Source organism: Patella vulgata, chromosome 2 (assembly GCF_932274485.2).
Source record: "Patella vulgata chromosome 2, xgPatVulg1.2, whole genome shotgun sequence".
In the NCBI taxonomy this organism is placed as follows: Eukaryota; Metazoa; Mollusca; class Gastropoda; family Patellidae; genus Patella; species Patella vulgata.
This window is the reverse complement of record NC_065880.2, coordinates 21,589,417-21,610,882: the sequence shown is the minus strand read 5'-3', so window position 1 is coordinate 21,610,882 and position 21,466 is coordinate 21,589,417. Positions and strand designations below refer to the sequence as shown.

At 32.3% G+C, this 21,466-nt stretch overlaps 1 protein-coding gene across 4 annotated transcripts; it reads right to left on the bottom strand.

The window, feature by feature from the left end:
* Positions 1 to 3,293: 3,293 nt before the first annotated feature.
* LOC126812276 (protein transport protein Sec31A) lies at positions 3,294 to 21,071 on the bottom strand. Of its 4 annotated transcripts, none has more exons than XM_050538570.2 (28): positions 21,052 to 21,071; positions 19,400 to 19,527; positions 19,079 to 19,168; positions 18,163 to 18,361; positions 17,698 to 17,793; positions 17,330 to 17,467; positions 16,661 to 16,803; positions 16,319 to 16,430; positions 15,984 to 16,136; positions 15,482 to 15,613; positions 14,744 to 14,968; positions 14,346 to 14,420; positions 14,031 to 14,120; positions 13,808 to 13,867; positions 13,553 to 13,667; positions 12,485 to 12,663; positions 11,844 to 11,970; positions 11,148 to 11,296; positions 10,460 to 10,630; positions 9,815 to 10,181; positions 9,233 to 9,368; positions 9,006 to 9,070; positions 8,706 to 8,824; positions 8,318 to 8,452; positions 7,506 to 7,556; positions 5,603 to 5,725; positions 5,309 to 5,380; positions 3,294 to 5,030 (listed from the first exon to the last, which is right to left on the bottom strand). In XM_050538570.2, exons 2-28 carry the CDS (start codon positions 19,510 to 19,512, stop codon positions 4,842 to 4,844), a joined length of 3,624 nt encoding a protein of 1,207 aa, XP_050394527.1. In that variant the 5' UTR covers positions 19,513 to 19,527; positions 21,052 to 21,071; the 3' UTR covers positions 3,294 to 4,841. The 4 variants fall into 4 exon arrangements, with proteins under 4 accessions (XP_050394527.1, XP_050394526.1, XP_050394528.1 ...); XM_050538569.2 differs by lacking the exon at positions 21,052 to 21,071 and adding an exon at positions 20,755 to 20,942; XM_050538571.2 differs by lacking the exon at positions 21,052 to 21,071 and adding an exon at positions 20,755 to 20,942 and having other exon boundaries at positions 8,318 to 8,449.
* Between the last annotated feature and the right edge of the window lie 395 nt (positions 21,072 to 21,466).

The following is a 21,466-nucleotide window of genomic DNA, read 5'->3' as shown; positions in this document are numbered from 1 at the left end:
TTTGATATTGCATGTTGTATGATAGGTGTTGTAGCATATTTCTTAATACTGATATGTGTACCTTGACAGAAAGGCAATTTTCATGATAATTATTAATATTGTTGTAAATTTATGTAAATAATCGATTTATTTCTAAAATTACACCAAGGAAGAACATAATTACTAATTATATTCATTTATTCCTTTTTTGTATTTGTTTATTGACAAAATTCAAATTTTAATATTCTATGGACATTTTGAAGTTTTGTGTCAACTGGAGTCAGTATAAGATGTCTGTCTCGTAATAATTTGTATTTACTGTATGAATCAGGATATTAAATAAGAATGATTTTGCATGATTATTAAGGGTTTTGAAAAGAGAAATCCCAGAGATATTTCAGTGATTAAAACTGTTTATTCTAGTTGAAGTAACAATTTTAACCTAGATGATTGACTAACAATCACTTTTGATGTTTTACAGCAAGTAATAAAATTTAAAAGTACTGTGTTTTAATTACCTTTTGTCAAGTTTTCAAACAGTACTGAAAACCACTTTTAAAAGGTCACTCAATGAAAATTGGAACAGAGTGCTCTAAAAGAGTCATGTAACTGTTTTGGCAGTCGTTTCAAACAGCTCAATATTTTGAGCAGAAACTTTTAGACATGATGGTTGGTCCTGAAATGACCTGGTTTGTGTTCAGTGGGCATTCATTCCCATTTCTATCTCTTTCAACATGGTAAATTGGCCATTTCTTTACATATTAGCATTTGATTTCAAGGCCATTTGAAAACTGGGACTTCTCCTTTAATGCTGTAAGTCAAAGTTTGCTCCAGTTGCAATAAGAAAATATATTTGGAAAAATTAATTTGATACTTTAAAATATATTTTAATGTATACTGACATCCACAAGAAACTACACCAAGAAAAACTAATTTAAATCCCTTTAAGATTTAGATGTGCTGTCTAAATGCAACCAGTTTTTATTTCCACATGTTTTTTTTTATTGATTTACACCTTTTGTTTTTTCTTCAAAATAATCTCAGAAAGTCTGAATGTCTTGGTATATATTTTCATCTGGATGTCAGTATAATATAAACACATTAGTTGTTATTTGGAAAATAGTATACAGTTTGTTTAATAAAAGATTTTTATCACACATTTTTATTCATCTTTTGACTAAATGGGTTTAAAATTAATATGACATAGGAAGGTTGTTTGAGAATGGTGGTTTCGCCACCACTATAGTTTTTATATGCCCACATTATGAACACCTTCGAGACATTGTTAAGATGAGCAAGATCTATAAAATTTTAACAATTCCTGTTAATTGTTCCTGGAGTCAATGTCTTTGTAGAACTTCTGTGCTCAGTAACTGCATGTCATCATATACCAGTCAGTGGTGGTGCCAGCCACGGGTGGATGATGGGAAAAAGCTGGGGCAAAGCCTCAGCTCGAGGGGTCTGCCCCCCTCCCCGAAAAATTTTGAAAAATAGACTGCCAGAAATGCAATTTCTGATGATTACTTCAGGAATTATTGCCATTGATTATGTTTTAGAATGTCAGTACTCCAATAATGTTTTCGGCCTAAAGAGTTTGCTTTTTATTAACCTGAAGCATCACAAATCACAAGTAACAATGGTAATGGACATTATAGATAACTACTCTAGTTGCAGTGGTTGCAGTTAGAATGTTCCTAGTTCAAATCCAGGCATGAAATGAAATGGGGTTTAACGTCCTACTGTTCTGCTCCTATACTGGGCTAATGAAGATGGGCATACGCCGTACAGTGTGCTATGAGGGAAATTTTGCCAGGGCAGCGGCACTATCGCCTACTCTTATATCGAATTCCAACTGCCAAGGGATCTTTTATGTGCATTCCAATGTTTACACAGGACCTCGGTTTTTCGACTCATCCGAAGGACTAGACAGCTGTCCTTGTCAGGCCCTCCGTCCTGCATCACTGACAAGGGGAAACCACGTCGGAAAATCAGGATGAACTTTCTTGGCCAATGCAGGGATCGAACACCCGACCTCCAGGCTAGCGAGCCAGCGCCTTACCCTCCTAGCCACCATGGCTCCCTCCAGGCATGAAAACCATCAAAGGCCAACAACAAATGCGTGTTTGTAGTCATTTGATGAGACAAAAACCAGATGATGTCCTCGGTTAATCTTGAACATATTCATTGACAAGAATCTAAAAAGGTTTATCTACCATATTTGTATCAGCCCATTTCTACATCAATGTAGACTTTTACATGGACTGTCAGTTGAATCATGGTTCTGGCAATGTGGAGACAATCTGTTTCACAGTGGTAATGTGAAAGTCTTCTTTTAGTAGCGCCATGGTACACGTGTTCCAAGCTTAATATTTACTGCTGATCAGTTTGATATGGTGAGTGTGTTAACTTGTTGAAGAGTTTATAATTGTTCAAAACAGTTCATTTGTTGTTCTCCATTAATAAAAAGGCCTACCCACAGGTAAGTAAATTTAATGACACAAATGGGTAAAAAAAAAAAATCAAAATACAACCATAAATCAATTTAGATCTTGTGTTAAGTTGACATGAAACCCCATTTCTTTTTTCAATTAGGCCAACATTTTGCTACTGTAAAACTATTTAGTGTGACAACTCTATTAAATATACCTTCCCCTGTACTAACAGGTTTGGGGATATTTTTGGACTAAAAGCATAAACTAAATTTATCTTATCAAAAGTTTGCTTCAAATCTCACTCAAAACATTTAATCTCAAGAAGCTACCCCATGCTGCAAGAATCTATTTTAAGATGCCTCGAGATAAAAGCAAATTCCAGCTTTATGTTGTAAGTTGCTGTCTATTTTAACGTAAATATGGAAGCCTAAGTAAATTCTTGGATTGTTCTCTGCCGTTTAATCACAGTCTACTGCACATCTCTCAATGTTCTCACAACCATTAGATCAACACAAAAGCTCCCCCTTACATTACTCAAGCAGGCAGGTTGTCAGGGACACCCTTGTGGTTTTGTCCTGTGGGTGATTTTCAGGGAATCCAGTATTTTTCTAGTAAGATTGAGTGTCTACTTTTCATATATACCAAAAATGCCATACTTTTATTGGAAATAACTACCCTAAAAATACTTTTATGGGAAATGTATTTTTAACTGGACAAATTTGATCGTTACATACTTAGGTCACTGTTATTAATGTCATCTACAGTGGTGTTTCATTTGCAAAATGCAGTATTATGTTCCATGTAGATGCATGAGTTGTTTTATTTATCTACAGTAAACCTGTAAAGTGACAATCATTGTTAAAGGAATTAGAAACACGATAATTACAACTAGTCTTTTATTATCAGTATATTTTATTTATATAATTATATATTATCTTCTCGACATTCAGTAACATTACAAATTTTACATGTAATACTACTTCTTACATTTCTTCTCTGTGCTTGTCCACTACCAGTATTGATTACTATAAAGTCATGATAAATTAAATTATCTTGAATAAAATACTTTCAATTTGTAAATTTGCTAAGCTATTTGATTCAGTTTCTTTTTGTTTTAAATGACTTGAAAAATGCAGGTGTAGTAGACTGATTACTGTTTATGCATCTGCTAAATGGCAGTATACAATGTTCTACAGATAATTTGAAATGAGATGAAATATATTACATAATAATGTATTCATACACATATGTAATTATAAATAAATATATGTTGAATACATCAAATAAATCTGATTATAGTAAATAAAGTTCTTGCAACAAGAATTACTATGCACACAAACAATATCCTATACATTTAGTAATAACAGTATCTTCATGTGCCCTGATTATGAAATAACACCGTGCCAAAAAATAAACGCATTAACTATTTAATTAAGTGAATGTAACAGAGTGATAATATGTATATCCAAATCAGAACAACCGTATCCCATTTCTTAAATTTTGAAGATCATGACTCATCAAATTCTACTGAAGTAATAAACAACTGTAGATCAAGTAAATCTAGTTTACAACCATTCTAATGATTAGTTCCATTTACTGAAACAGGTGATTAAAGAACTATTATTATTGATGTGCTTGCATAAAAAGATCCAATCTACCATTTGAACATGGGGCTTCAAAACCAGGGTAATGGAAGATATAACAAAAATAACAGAATGTACAAAATACATAAAATTACATGTACAATAACAGATTGAATAAGATACATGTTTATTTACAATTATCAATTTTCATACATGGTTATAATGAATACAGGAGACCATTTCCACTTTGGCATATACAATAACAGAACAAAGAATTGTCAGCTTATGTAAAATATAGCTAAGAACAAATGTCACACAAGACTTATTTTCACATTAGCTGGTATTGTACAATAACAGAAATAGATACTGTAGTTGATAATGTACAATTTAGCTAAACTTAATAAATATCATGGGATTTCATTTGGACTAAGCTGATATGAGAAGCACAGACAAATGCAATGTTGATTTTTTAAAAATAATTATTGATTTCATACGTTTTATAATTTCTACAGATATAATTACACTATTCCACACTAAAAGGCAAATATAGACTGATCAATCCTAACAGAACTTATGGCCATTAATTTCTACTGAGTTAATACCACCATTTTGCCTTTCTCTCAGATCATTGTTATTGTTTGCAGTATCATGTTTCTTAGACAGCTGATACCTGAACATGTCATGATGGCATTTTACATATGTACATTGTTTTAATCATTGGTATCTATAGAGAACTTATTTTTGAAAATTCAAATAAGGAAAATGAGTATTGGCCATCTGTTGCTTTGGATCTTTAATATACATGTCATAATCAATTGATAAAAGTATTATATTTTTAGTCCTAGTTTTATTGAAGATAAACTTGTAGTTGTGTAGCTGTTTGGAGTAGAACTTTAACACCAGGCATAAAGGCACTGATTTCTGAGAAGTTGCCCTGACTAATCATCTGTGTATAAACAGCTAGACTGGTAGTATAATCATATTGTTGTATATACTGAATAATCTGATGTAATCCCATCAATACATTTTGAGATAACTGTAAAAATATAAAAATAAAATAATTTTGAGATGAAAATTTTAGCATTATTTGTATTTAATAAACATAAAAATAAAACAAAAAACCTTATAACGTAAGTTTCTTATCTGCATTTGAAATAGTTATAAATAGTTCATTCACTGTGTGATTAGATAGAAAAGGTTGCAATGAAGAGTTGACGATTACCATTCAATTTCATAAATCACATAGTATAAGAAACTTTAATCAATGTGTTCATCATTAAAGTCGAAATGACAATAGAAAACATGTAAACTTACAGTACAATCACGTAATTTATCATATAATATTTCTAATTTTCTAGATACATCTTCTAACTTTCTCTTCATTTGCTAATAAAAAAAATAAAGATTGATTAATTTAATATAATAGATCCCAAAATCTGTGACTTTTGGCTACGAGATTATCTTCTGACCAGAAGCATAGCATCAGGGTCTGAAATCAAGATCCATCAATAGTCAGAATAACCTTATAACCTTAATATTACATACCACTTCCATAAGGTGTTCACATGTAAACAAACTTTGTTTAAAGAGACTGTGGTAAATACTTACGGCATTACTAGCAGCCTGTAAACAATTATTGACTAGTTTACCAAATACATCTTCTATAACTTGATGTTCTTGTGGTATTGGTGCTTTAACTACCGGTTTAGGCGGTTCTTGTACAGGTGCAGGCTAAAATAATAAATATTACAGATTAATATAAACTTAGTGAAGTTTCGATACACAGGTCAATATGGTTAAAATATCAAACATAACACATAACATCTGTTAAATTCACTGTACAGGGGTAGTGTGTTAACAAATTTGGTATTCTCAGAAAATGTACATTCCTTTTTCTTATAGTTAACTGTAGATGCAGAGTTGACGAAGACTATTTCGATGATGTTCACTTCACTAAAATATTCACATCTAGTCCCTTTTCAGCATATCGTTACATACGCACTCCCCATGACATGTCTAAGAAACATGATACTGCAAACAATAACTACTATTTATTCACCATCACATATAACACAAAAGTTCCTGGGTTGCAGGTCACATTCTTAGATACATACATAGATAATCAAATGTCAAATGTAAAGTTAATCATAACGTAGTGAAACGTTACATTCGGTAGAAAACAGTACACTGTCGCCAGCTCACATTGCACACTTTCAGCTTCACTTCTGCACATGTTCTCAACATCCGCTAGGTTGCTTAGCAATTGATTCGATTTACTAGACATTGGGTACTATTCTACTTGATACTAATTAGACTCGATTAAACGCTCATTTAACCTAATATTCTGCATACATCTGCACTGACACATTATATTGTCATATAGATTTTGAACGTTACATTAACATTATAATATCTTGATACCTTGATTATTTATCGGGAATACAGTACAAAATTGGTGTAAAATGGATTAATATAATCATGCTTTCTATAATATGTTGGGTTGCATATTAATATGTAATGGAGTAGTTTTTTTGCATGCAATGCCAGTTATCACCAACAAAAACATAACCTTATAAACATGATGTGGTTGTACATTCAATATTAAAAATAGTTGATTTAACAAGTGACAATTCAGGATAAAAGTAATTTTCATTGATTAGAAATGTATTCTGAGTTTTAGAAAATATGTCTTAACTAAATATGCAATATGTTAACAACAAAAATATCATCTTTAGAAATGATTTTATACTCCAGTTGGATTTAGTATTTTAAGTTATAATTGAAGATACATACATCTTTGCTGCATTAAAATCACATAATTCTCAAACATGCAGCAGATACATGTATACCCAACTGAACATTTTTTTAACATGGCAGTGATCAGTCATCGTGAAAAATTAGCTTTACTGTGAATGAACCATCTGATTATATACTGAGGGCCACCATGGAAACTTTAAATTTTTATTTTTCAAAGACAAGCTATTTATTTCTATGAATTAATTCCTCAATCACTAAGCAATATAGCCACACTCATTTTCAGAGAGAGAGAGAAATGGGGTTTAACGTCCACTCGACCCAAACTAGGTCATTTCAGGACTAACATATGGTTTAATTTTATTTCAATAATTCGCTTGCGCGTAGGGGTCTTTAGCAGTGGGAGGAAACCAGAGAACCCGGAGAAAACCCACGAGGTTGGACAGGCGACCCTACTCCTTGTCACGTACAACTGGGGATTCGAAACCACGCCAGTCGACTCAATGACAGACTTTATGATACAGTGTGCGCACTCTAACCATTCAGCCATCCAACCCCCCACTCATTTTCAGAATAAAGTACAAAGAATGTTTTGCTTTAACAGCATCCAAACCAAATATCAAATGGTCCTCAGTTTGTCAATAGGTGTTCTAAAGTGGTGGCTTAAATAATATTACATTATTAAAATAACGTGAAGGGGAAAGTATGTTGGTTTCTTTTAATAAATTACAATACAAAATGTTGGCATCTTCCTCACCTTCTGTTCAGCCACCTTCTGTATATTTGAATAGTTATATGAAGCAGGCATCTAACAAGGAAATATCAAACATAATATGGGTTAGGGGAGAAATATTAACAAATAAAATACAGACAGAAAGTTATAGCCATTCCAAGTAGTGCAGAAGTTTTTTATTTAAAGAGACAAGAAAATACCCAATCTCTAAAAACATCAATTTCGACAATTTGAAATTTCAGATTTTTATTGATAACTGGAAAAGATTACCGGTTAGTAATCTGAAATAATGCAATAAACAAATAGTAAATTTTATCAATTTTATTATTATTCGGAATTCTGAAATGGCGACTTTAAGTTAGTATTTAACATAATAAAACAGTTTTAGTTCATGCTCTGAATTACACACATTCGTTAAACAGTGATGTTATGCATTGTTCCAATATACAAGATTAATATTCAAATTACTGTTATATAAAACTTTTGAGGTGCATTCATATTACTGTTATATAAAACTTTTGAGATGCTTATCAAAATCTAAAGATTCAACTGATTACAGTTAAGATACTCTTTTTATTTATTTACCTATGTAGGGCTTTTAAAGAATCATTTTTTTGACGTGAAGTGTCGGGTAAAAATATTTAAAACCAGTGTGTAGGATTAAAAGTAAATGTCTGTGAAATCATTGATCTGTTTATATTATTAGAATTAAGTTCTTTTAGAAAATTAGATATTTCAAAATTAAAAGATAACTAAATAACAACTAATTACTAAGAAACTAGAGTTACAACTAATAAAAACTAATTAAAATGAAAACTGAACATGATTTTTTTTACCTGTTGTACTTGATGTTCCTGTGGATTATAGAGATTACTATAATTAGGAGCACCAGGAGGACCTTGATCTGTACACTGTTGAGATACACCACCATAATAGGATGTAGGCGTTTGACCATCATATTTTGGAGTCTGCTAATAATAAATACGAGAACATATCAACAGCATAATCAAAACTGATCTAGAATAATCATATACATTCTATACTCGCTGATTCAATGAGGTTTATGTCAAAAACATCAGGTATCATATTATTAACCTGGTCCATGTTAATGGTGTTTTGAGATTTCTTGTGATTTACTAGAACTAGGTTAAAGAATCTCACTTTAACATCCATACTCTGTGAATGTACAATAATTATATCCGGTTTTGGATTAATCCAAGTTACCTGTTTTTTCTCTTTTACTAATGGAGGATCATTCCAGGCATTATCTGCTTTAACATCTTGATACGATGGTGCAACTGGTCCGGTCATGTTAGGTGGTGGTGGTGGATTGTATGGACCACCTAAAATATACAAATAAACCTTTTATAAGGACAGAACACATACATCCAATAATGCCAAATTGAATATAAACATACTTAAAAGAATCTGGATAACACAGGTTATACAAATTTGTATTGCTGGTAAATAATCTTCATTTAATCCAAGCAAAACAAATGAAATAAGAATGAAATAAGAAATTACCTGGAGTTGCCATAGGATCATAAACACTTGATGGTTGATTGTTTACTGATGTTGGTGCATTATAACTGTTAAAATAATAGTTCTCAATTAGTCATGGCATTAATTCGGAGCAGAAATCAGGATACATAAACATGTTCAAAGAATGTTTAGTTATATTTTAGTTTAAGCCCTAATTTAATTAAACCCATACTAAACAGGATACAAATGACACTGAAAGCTATACTTACTCATAATAATTTTGACTTTGTGAATAAGGTGCTGTTGGTTGATACTGAGGTTGCATAAAATTAGGCTGGGAATAGGTATCCATACCATAATTACTAGTTGGCTGTATAGGAGTGGGATATTTATGTGACAAGGGTCCTGAAATAACGACATATCTATATATATCAACCAAAGGAAAGATAGTTTGCCAGTCAACGAAAAAGAAGATAAGTTGTCCAAACAGTCCTTAAGGCGTGTCTCACTTAGCCTCCAGGTTGTTCACCAGATATTTCAGCTCGACAAAGGACAATAACACAGCAAGTAATTATATAAAATCATTGAAATTCAATAGGTTTTTTCTCATGAATATAAATACATGTATAACATAATTTTAAAGCCAATCAGATTATCTATTCAAAGTGCAAGTTAGAAATTTTTGGAAATTGTAGAAATTTTTTGTCTCATGAATATAAACACTGTATTAATTTATAGAACTACAAAACAAACTTGCAAGTATTACACAAAAATTGAGGACAAAGCTTGAAAATTCCCATGTTAATACTCAGCCCCCAATTGGAAGTAATAATAATAGAATAAGTACTAACCTTTATTAGGTACAGGAGCTGCACTAACAGCAGGTTGGTATGGTGTATATGTTGGCTGTGTATTAGCAGGTCCATTCATTGATGGATATTGTTGTTGATAAGTTACAGGGTTATAATAACTTGATGACGGTGTTGTCGTAGTCTGGAATCCACTTGACGCTTGTGTTTGATGTGAATGTCTCTGTGGCTGTCGTTGCTGTATACCACGCTGTTGTTGTTGTTGTGGTTGCTGTGGTTGCTGCTGTGGTTGCCTGGCACCAACTGGAAGTAAGTTAATTTTCTGGAAAGGGAATTGTGGCTGAGCCATTCCAGGTATTGGTTGACTTATTGCCTGATATAATCTATCTAGTAAAATGGCAAGACTAGGCTGAAAAAGAAACAGTGGAATCATATATTCAATTAAATTAAAGCCTTTCGATTATTTTTCACAGTACACTGAAATTAACGAAATAGGTTATAAAAATCTTTATTGTTCTTTGGAATTGCCATATCCTAGTGTCAGAACCACACCACTACCAGTCCCAATTAAAGAAAAAATTGTTGAAATCCTATTAATGAACGAATCCTGCATCTTAACTGACCTCAAGTTTTGTTCGCTCTGTAAATTTTAAGTTAGATTGTCTGATTATATGTTCATCTTCTTACCTCACTAGCATTTTTAAGATATCCTAGAGCAGTATAGAGGTTACCCTGAGCAGCTAATATACCAGCATATTGATTTAATCTTTCAGCTAATGGTCCACTAGCAATCTCTGGTACAGTTCCTCTTGTTACAGCCACAGCTTTTCTTAATATCATAACTTTCTCCACAAGATCCTGTAAAATATTTTATACTTAATATAACTTTCTCTACAAAATCCCATAAAATATATTATACTTAATATCATAACTTTTTCTACAAGATCCCATAAAACATATTATCTACAAGATCCCATAAAATATATTACACTTAATATCATAACTTTCTCTACAAGACCCTATAAAATATATTGTACTTAATATCATAACTTTCTCTACAAGATCCTATAAAATATATTATGTTTAATATCATAACTTTATTCACATTACAGGCCCTGGACTGTAAAGCGCAGTGGACATGCACGGCTGGCTCACAGATCCATTCACTTGATTTGAAATGTCTGTGTCCTGTCCGTGGTTTTGTGTTGAGTAATTGTGTATGTGTGGTGAGGTCCTCCTGCACTTACTCATATTTATATACCTGGTACTTTATTTCAATAACACTCTGTATATTAAGTTTAGATACATGTTGCATAGTCTTAAATTAATCTATTAATGAGAGTTTTTTTACAGTTTACTATTATACAGAACCTACCTGAAGAGCTAATGGTTCATTATTATTTTCTGTGTTACGTATCCAGTTTTCCACAAGTCTTTCTATATTACCAGAACATATATAACATAGACTGGCATATAATGATAGTTTACCATTATTCTCGGATTCTAGACGAGATGCAAGTGCATCTAAAATAAAACAAAGTATTAAACTATATTTAAACAATTAATTGTTGTTTACATATGAATATTTGGAAAGTGCAGGTGTGGGAAATCTGTACGTGTGAATCTTTGTGTCACTAATCTGACCAATGTATATAAATGAATTTCATGCTGATAACTTTATCACTAGTGTTCTAAATAAAGAGAACCAGGACACCAGTCCTTCACTTTTAAGGGGAGCTTTCGCTCCTGCTCCTCTCGACGCACGTCGTCTTTCCTTCGAAGGAGTCATTAAAGACTCCTGCAAATTAGCTAAATCGCTCTCCTAAATATTGAGATTAATAAACTACTTTCAGTTTTTGTTTACTTTCAAACTGCATATATTCAAGGTATCAGGAGCTTTTTATGACTCCCACACAATTTTATAAACGTGAAGGACTGGGACACACACTCTGGAATTCATCATCGGAAATCTGAATAAAGCAGATCAATTTTAAGCAGATCTGATAAATACTCCACAATTCCACTTTAAGAAATGAATCAACAAATGAACATATTGATAACTTGAACTCACCACATAAAGGAGAAAATTCTTCAGGTTTAGAATAAGTTAATATAACTGCTAAAGCTTCCTTCCAATTATCTAAATCACATGTTTCAATAATATGTGTCCAGTCATTGGTAACTATTGATGATATTAACTGAAATGAAATATTGAATAAAACAATTAGTGAGTGATCACCATGAAAGATTCTTTTATACCATTATTTAAACAGAAAATAAAATAAACGTCCTATTTACCTGTATCACCAAGGTTAATGAAGACTGACTTGTCAAATTCCAACTGTCAAGGTTTTTCTTTCAACGGATTTGTTTTCATATTTGTACTCCCAAGTTGGATTTGCATTTAACCAAAATCTCTCCATAAAAGGGTAAAGTCAACACATTGTTTTAACAGCATTGGTTTTTATCCTTTTATAAAGATATATATAGAGAGAGAGAAATGGGGTTTAACGTCCACTCGACACAAACTAGGTCATTTTGGGACTAACATATGATGATTTAATTTTATTTCAATAATTTGCTTGCGCATAGGGGATTCGAAACCACGCCAGTCGACTCAATGACAGACTTTATGATACAGTGCGCGTACGCTAACCATTCAGCCATCCAACCCCCCATAAAGATATATAAGATATGTGATGAGATACTCACTCTTCCTAGATTGCTCTTATTCTGCTTAAAATATATTTTCTGTGTTCTGCTGAGTAATTCCTGACCACCTGCAATAGCTAGTATTATAGCTTCAGCCATTTTATTCTCACTCAAGCACATATCAACAGCTGCTTCAAAATTACCAGTTAGTAAAGCTTGTGTCATTAATCCATCAGCATCTGTAATTCATAAAATAATTTAAAATCCTCCCGAACAGAATTATCAAGTAAACTGCTAAAGATGAATTATTCAAGAGCTAAATCTGCCTATTGCAGGACTTTTTTCTGGCTTCAAATGTTATATAAATATTTAGACATGGATCTGCGTCTCGATTTTGACAATTGCCATAAACTTAGTGTTAAATTGTACGATAAACATGATGACTTTGACTTTCCGATTGTTAACTTTCCATTTATTAGTAGTAACATTCCAATATCACCAGCTTATGGAGTGTTTGTGTCTCAACTAATTCGTTATGCGAGAGCTTGTTCATTTTATTCTGATTTTTTAAGTAGATCGAGGCATTTGTCATCTAAACTTCAGGGATATTTGCGAACTAAACTTATTAAAACCTTTAAATAGTTTTATGGGCATCATATTGACTTGATTGGTAAATATAACATGTCTCTCTCGGCTATTATTCTAGATATATTTAATTGACGCGTATACAATCTCCCTGATAAAGTATGTCTACTACATCTTTAACACTGTTCATCACGTGCATTTTGCATACTGATAGTCCATTGGCCAATCACCCTATTTTACCGAGATTTCGCCTAATAGTTTGGATGCAGCTATGGTGGGTGTGGCGCCAGGCAGGGTAAGCTTACTCTTCCGGACACCTGTTACCACTGTTTGTCGTGTATTTTGTACACGGTGAACAGTCCATATGCTGATTACACTATTTTGCCTATACCGTTTTTTTTTTTTTTAGGACTTCGAATTTTGTCTAATAGTTTGGATTGTTCGTACTTGGTTTTATTTCATTCATTCACATGTGAAGCCCACAAAGATAAATCATTTTGATAACTTGGCACTACATATAACAAGAACGTGTAATATACAAACCATTATCTTTAGGTATAACTAGAGGTGTTTTTAAACCAGGATATGTTTGTGCTGTAGCTATTTCATCAAACGCTGCTGATCCATCAGATAATTCATCACGACTATCATTAGGTGTCTACAAAATATATATAGTAAGTAGGAAATTATCAATATTCTAAATTGAAATTACAAGCCCTGATTACAATAAACAATATTATAGTACCTAACACTAACTTCTGAAGTGTGAAAACAGATTAATTATAAAATCAAATTTACCTTTGATCCAACACTAGGAGAAGCTTGACCACTTGACGGAAGATTAACACCAAGAAGATCCTAAAATTAGAAAAAGTTTAAAATTACACACCTATCTGATCTATTACATTAGTTAATTTACAAGTTCCAATTCCAAATAGATCCGAGTATATCAAATTAATAACATGTATATTTTTTTCACCACTTTTGTTGCTGTATATTTACCGATCAACCATATACTTACATTTGATCCTAGTTGAGACATTTTTTGTGCCAACTCAGAGGCATCAACACCTTTATTTCTCTCAGCTTCTGCTGCTGTATGATTATTTACCTTAGAAAAAAAAATAGAAATATTTTTAAGCATCATTCCTTTTCTATGAAATGCTTACTTTAATTACATAGCAAAATTGAAATTTTCCTTTTTAATTCTGAAAAAGTTTCAAAATTATTTTCTCCATACAAAAATCAGAATTCAGCCAGATTTTCATATATATATTTTCTAGACACAATGTAAAAAAAAAAATTTCTCAATCAATTAAATTATAAAAATAATTACCTTTGCAGCCAGATCATTTTCGTCATAACCTAATAACTGTAAGAACTCCTTTCTGGGTTCTTTTTCAAAGTTAACCTGGTAAAATATAAATATATTAATTGGTGATAATTCTGAAACAATCCATCAACAGTGACAATCATTTATTAATTCAGTTTGTTGACACTTTTCATTGACAATCTTATATAAATCAAACAATTTACCCAAGCTTAAGAAAATAAATGAAAACTTTATTGAACACCTGATAGCACTTTGTAATTTGTGTGGAGGGTTTTCTTGTGCAAGTTCACTTTGATATTAGTTAACCTTTCTTTTCATGGACTGTGTTTAAATTGTTTGCCATTACTGTCTGATTATAAGCAATTTTCTACATTTTCTATTATAACCATAACAGTACATACCTTTAAAAAGTTCCAAATACTTTCTTCCATGCGGTTACCGCTATTCGAGGCTTTCATAGCACAGAATTCCACGAATTGATTATTATTAGTTGCTTGTTCTAATTGACTAGATCTGTTGATTATTTCTGTCTCTGTTACAACTTGACTTATAAATACTTGTTTTGGTACTGGCTGTTGTGGATTCTGAGGCTTTGTATGACTAAAACTGACTAATTTTCCACCAAACTGAAATGCATTAGAATTATTATACAGTGAAGCCTTAACTGCTAAAACAAGTCGAGTAATTAGCTTTTGTCATCCTGCCTATATTTGATCAGTGAACAGGGGTTTCACAGGAAGACAAATTATAGTGAATATAACCACATTCTTTAAAGTGGGATAATTAAATATGCACATATGGCATTGATATCGGGAGTCCAACTGGACATTTATGAGGATTTATTGAAAACTTTTTATGATAAGAATGTATTGATATTTGAATATCTATGGGAGACTTATAAGTGAATCAGAAGCAGAGTTATGGCATTTATATGATCAAATAATTAGATTATTAAAGTAAATCACTGTGATAATGGAAGTACATTATAAGCTTTAATAAAATCCATTTGCTACAAAGTTATTGTACTTCAAAGCATGATAGAAGAACAGATGGACCCAATAATACAATTTATCACACCAAAAGGAACAGATTTCCCTTACATCCAATATTCTAACAAGAATATGAAATACAATACTTACTGCAAATGAAGCTCCTACTGGTTTTCTTAACCATTTTGGTGGTTTTTGTAGAGGCATTACTTTGTCTTGTTCTTGTGGAACTGGTACTGGTGCCTGGGCAAATGGTTCTACAGTATTGAACGACTCGGCCACCTGTGAATGCATAAAAATCATGACTGTAAACTATAGAGAAGTAATGATTTTGATCAACTGAATTCTTTATGTAGTTTTAAGTCATAATTATGTTGTTATTATTTGAAGAACCCATCAAAATCAAGAAAAAGCTCTTTTCTACCATCATAAAATCATTGTATCTTGAGTAACAATGTACAGATAATATTGTTTAAAATTTGCAGTCAACTGCAGCCATTGCCATGTTTCATATAATACCGTCAGTTACTGGTTGGCAAATTCAGATACTCCTGATAATTGATATATTATAAGTTAAACTAACACATATAGACCACCTGGAACAATGGACATCATGACTAATGGAGAAATAATTTGATGATTGATAAAATACCTTATTACTGGGCTGTATTGGATGTCCACCACCCATTAAACTATAAATAGTAATATGACCATCAAAGGTAGCACCAGATATAAGTGATGGGTTTCTAGGACACCATTGTACATCAAAACACCATTGATTACTAGTTGGTATTTCATAAACAACCTATACAATAATAAAACAATCCATACAGAAACATTCCTAAAATATATTACATTAAAATAAGCATATATATAATATACACTGTCTGTCCAATTTAAGAATGGTATTAAAAAAAGTTTCTTAACATGCATTTACTGAATATCCTGAGAAATATGCAATCATACAGATAGAAACAAGGAAATTACCTCCCCTCCTTGTACATTACTGTTTGGATTCCAACAGAGAATTCTGTTGTCTTTACCACAGCTAAGAAGTAGATCTGGATCTTGAGGACACCAGGCCATAGACAAAACACCCCTGTTCAAAATAAGAAAGATGTAAAGTTATCTATAGTATTAGCGGCACATTAATCATGTCATAGCATTCTGTTTCAAGGAAATTTGGAAAAGTCAAATGTTAAGCATTGGTACTATTTTATAGCCCTATTCTACATATCAAAACATTTTCACACTAACTGTATTTTTGTTGTATATGTATCATAATAGCTTTATTTTGCAGGCCTATTTTTCAATATAATAAAGACGAACCTCTTATGATTTTCTAAAACTTTAAGTGGGGATGTGGCATATCTTAAATCCCATAATTGTATAACCGGTGTATGATCATCTTCTGATGACAACATTAACTGGGTAGCTACTTCAGGATGCCAAGCTAGTTGTTTACACTTGATCTACAAGAAAAGTACTCATTACAATAAATTCAACAACATTTAGTCAAATTTACTTTTCTCTCATTAAAGTAGCAAACAGAAACCCTTACGTTTGCATGTTCGCAAAGCATGTTCGCAAAATTCCTAAATTGTTTATTTTGAATAAATTTCTTTTTTTTCCAGTAAGATGGACATCCCGTTGTTATCGACAGCTGCATTTCTAAATGCTTGAATCTTTTATGCCTGTCCAACCTCGTGGGTTTTCTCTGGGTACTCCGGTTTCCTCCAACTGCTAAAGACCCCTACGCGCAAGCGAATCGTTGAAATAAAATTGAACCATGTGTTAGTCCCGAAATGACCTAGTTTGTGTCGAGTGGACGTTAAACCCCATTTCTCTCTCTCTCTCTCTCTCTTGAATCTTTTATGCTCTATCATGCTTCAGCATGTGCAATTCTTAGTTTGACCATGTTTATAAACTTAGAATTTTGACTGTGTGAGTGACGAAGAAGAATTCATTGATTAACGTAACACAAAGATGTATACATACCCTAGACATGCTATCACTGACTTTGATAATGGGTTCATTTTTACGTAAATCCCACACCACACATCTAGCTGTAAGTGTTGAACCCAGGATATGCTGTACTTGTCTATTCCACGCAACACATGCTACATCTTCTAATGGCTAAAATAATATCACAAATTATAATGTTTAATAAAAAGAGTACAAAATTGCAACAAGATTCATGGCTAAAACATACACAAGTAAATATATATCGGTATTATGATTCATCAAGATTTAATATCTTTGGAAAGGGAATAAATAAATTTTGGAGCTAATTAAATAAATTTGGGAATTTGAATAAAGTTCTGACTGTACATTATTACAAGCACTGATGCTTGAGTCCTACATACCTGAGATTTCTGTCCTGGTGTCATGGGATTTTCAGGTTTATTTAAATCCCAAATATAAATTTCTGATTCTCCTCCACCTGATGCAAGTAAGTTTGCCTGAAATAAGAAATTGTTACATAAAATATAACAAGACCACTAAGCCAAATTCTTGTGAGGCCTAAACTGCTCTGAGTTTAATAGTATATTTATCATCTGTGATGGCATCAATGTGTGACAAAGGACTAAAGAATTTCCAATTGTTCAAAATAAAAGCTCCAGGATTGCACACAAAATGTAATTTTGTTTGTGCATTAAAACTATAAGCCATGTGTTTTTTTTCTTTATCATAAATTGTACTGCTTTCAGATTGTGTAGGCCTATATACAAAAAAGGTCAGTCGATATTCAGATTTGAAGGTTATAGCTTTAAAACTAGCTGGCAAACATGTATTATTGCCAATCTTTTAAATGTAAGATCTGTACTTACTTGAAAAGGATTTAAATCTAAAGCTCGTACAGCACCGGTATGTCTAGACTGGGTATATATTAAACTTTTTTCTCTTTGGTTAATCAGGGCATCAGCATTAAATACTTGTATATCTCCATTATCAGCACCAGTAACAATCACACCAGCAGGATAATCTGATGTTCCAATACCAAATGATCCCCACAATACTTCATGAAACCTGTAACAGGGTATAACCAGATTGTTAAGTAACAGTGTAAACTCTTAAGATTTAAAGCTAATGAAAACTGTTCAAATCTTAAAGGAGAAATCCCAGATATAATTCGGTCAAGAAAACTAGTAATATAATGTGGAAGGAACAACTATCTGAACCTCTGTGACAGCTTTAAATAGATCAATGATAGAGAACCAATTTGACCTATCAGATATGCTTAAAATCATATCGGATATACATTGAAGCAAACATAATTATCTTCCTTTACAGAAAAATGAAAGTAAATTTCATAATTGCTACTTTTGAGAAATATCTTTGAACAGCTATTCATGTGAATTTTTGTGTGAACCATGCACAAGTTCAGAAATTTTTTTGGAAGCATTAAAACTAAAAACAGGCCACCAATGGTCAAAATTGTAGCCTTTTTTCGTTCTCCAAATAGACAAGTTTATGGCCATTGGCAAGTTGCTGTAAGGCAACAATGATCCCTGAACTCACTTAAACGATTTAGACATTAAATTTCGAACAGCTTAACATTTTAAGCTGAAATTTTGACAAACTTTTATTTCAGAGACACAATGAAAACAGGTACTTTTCTTTTAATTACAAAGTAACATTTCAACTAGTTTCATTACATCTACATATAATCTAGCTAACTTATGTAAGCTATATTGTTTCTGGTACCGGGTAGTATATAACTTCTTTGAAATATGAACTTTTTACCTGAAATCTGATTGGTTTGAACAAACTAAAGGCATATCTAATGTTGCTTCTGCCAGATTTAAGCTATAACATTCTAATGATGATGTGGTGCTGCAAATGTTAATATAATAAAATAAGTACTAATGAATTATGTTCAATTTATTGGGAGTTCAAAATTCAAAATGCCATTGAAATTGATGACAGTATTATCAAATTTTATGTGTTGTGGTCTAAAATTACAACCGGGTTAGTAAAACATTAAAATTCCACAAATTAAATTTTAATTCTAAATTATTAAAAAGGTTCAATTTTTAAGGATAAAGATCTGTATTCTGCACTAACCTGAATGTAGCATCAAGTTGTTGAGCTGCTGTTCCAGTAGCCAGGTATATAGGGTACTGATCTACTGGTGACCATGCCACATTGGCTGTTCTGTCAATTTCCTTAATTCTCATCTTTAGTCCGGTTGCCTGAAAAAATCAAAGAATAAACTATTCAGTAACTATTACAGTAACGTGGGGCCTAATGATTTGTATAGGTCAGTCTCTAAAGATATATTTGCTAGAAACTATAAAATGAGATATAAAATGATTTTGGAAAACAATTTGCCAATGATTTCTTGGTTAATTATCCTATCAATTTATTGTGATCCAACGTCTTATAAAAAAGGTCAAAAATTTAGTTGTTTGTAGGCCTATGACATGAAATGAAACAATGGCAGAATTGCTTAAACGGTGGGATTAAATTAGTCACAGAAAACTTAAATGTTATCACTTTAAATCAAGCGTTTATTTAATAAGCTAAATAATGCCTTTTATCTTCTCAAAAATAAGAAAACATTTGTCGTCCTACATTAATCACTATATTGTCTCCCCCCCCCCCCCCACCTCATATTTCTCACTATTAAGACTAATTATACAGTAACGTAATGACTGTCCACCAAATGTTTCTTGCCGTAACACTAACTCTTGGTGTATTCTGCGCAAAATATAATATTTATATTTTCATAAGGCCTGTCATTGAGTCAACTGGCGTGGTTTCGAATCCCCGGTTGTACATGACAACCTTGTGGATTTTCTCTGGGTCCTCCGGTTTCCTCCCACTGCTAAAGACCCCTACGCGAAAGCGAATTATTGGAATAAAATTAAACCATATGTTAGTCCCGAAATGACCTAGTTTGTGTCGAAAGGCTAAACCCCATTTTTCTCTCTCTCTCTCTTGGATATGTTTGTTTTATAAATTAGGTCGTCAGCTCTTTACCCCAATTAGTTATGTTAACTCACTTAAATGTATGGGGTGGAGAGTATACATATGTAGGAGGTTAATAAAAAAAAAAATATCAAAAATACAAGTTATAGAAACTTCTAATATCATTATAGATCTATATATAATTGGTGGTGGACAAATTGTATCAAATCTTGAACATTCATATCTATATTTTTTTAGACAAAATCGTTCAATTACTCTACCGGTACATTATTCTAAGAGTAAGAATGTATTACATAATCTATCAATTGGAAGTCCGTCGACTTCAGGTCAGACACATGCTCACTAAAATATCTGAGATTACACGTAGGCAAAGATCACTTTTGACAGATGCCTTTGGCTGTTCTGTTAACTGATAAACTAAAGTCAGATGTTTAGCTTGCAAGCTAAATTTACCGGTAACTTTGCGATTCCTAAACCATTATACTTACCCTAATCTCCTAATTATAATGTGTTCAATCGGTCTGATAAATCAGCGATATATATATAATTCACAAAAACTCTAAACAAACCCCGTCCATACGTAACAATAGGCCAAAAACGATATTATAAACAAATATGATTTTCAGAAATACACCACATACGAACCAACGTGGCAGAAGCCACATTACCCAGAATGCGCCGACATGCGATGATCATGCGCATTGGTCTGTAGACACGACCAATTTGGTTTCTACTCATATTTTGTAATAATTATTCCTTGAATAAACCTTTCGTGGTATACATACATATTGTAAATATCATTCGATGTTCAATTATGTGTTAATTCTTCAACAATTAGATATCTAGCGCTCCAGCTAAACATTTTATAACTTTTCAAAATTATAGATTTATAGTGAGTTAGTACGTCCTCCTTTTCCGAACTTCCTCTTCCAGTTCGTCCACATTGTGAATTTGCAAAGAGTGGCTAAAGTTACGTTGTCTGCGATTTATCACACCCTTGAAAGTCAGTAAATTACAGTTTCCTGGGGGGGGGGGGGGTTATGGTATTGGTGTTTCATATTTCGGATAACTTTCGTAAACTGCAAAGTAAAATTTATATTTTATTTCAAAAGGTTATCGTACATAATAATCATTTAATATATTTAATCTTTCCAAATATACAGTTTCCGTACATTTAAATTGACGCAAGATTCCATTAAT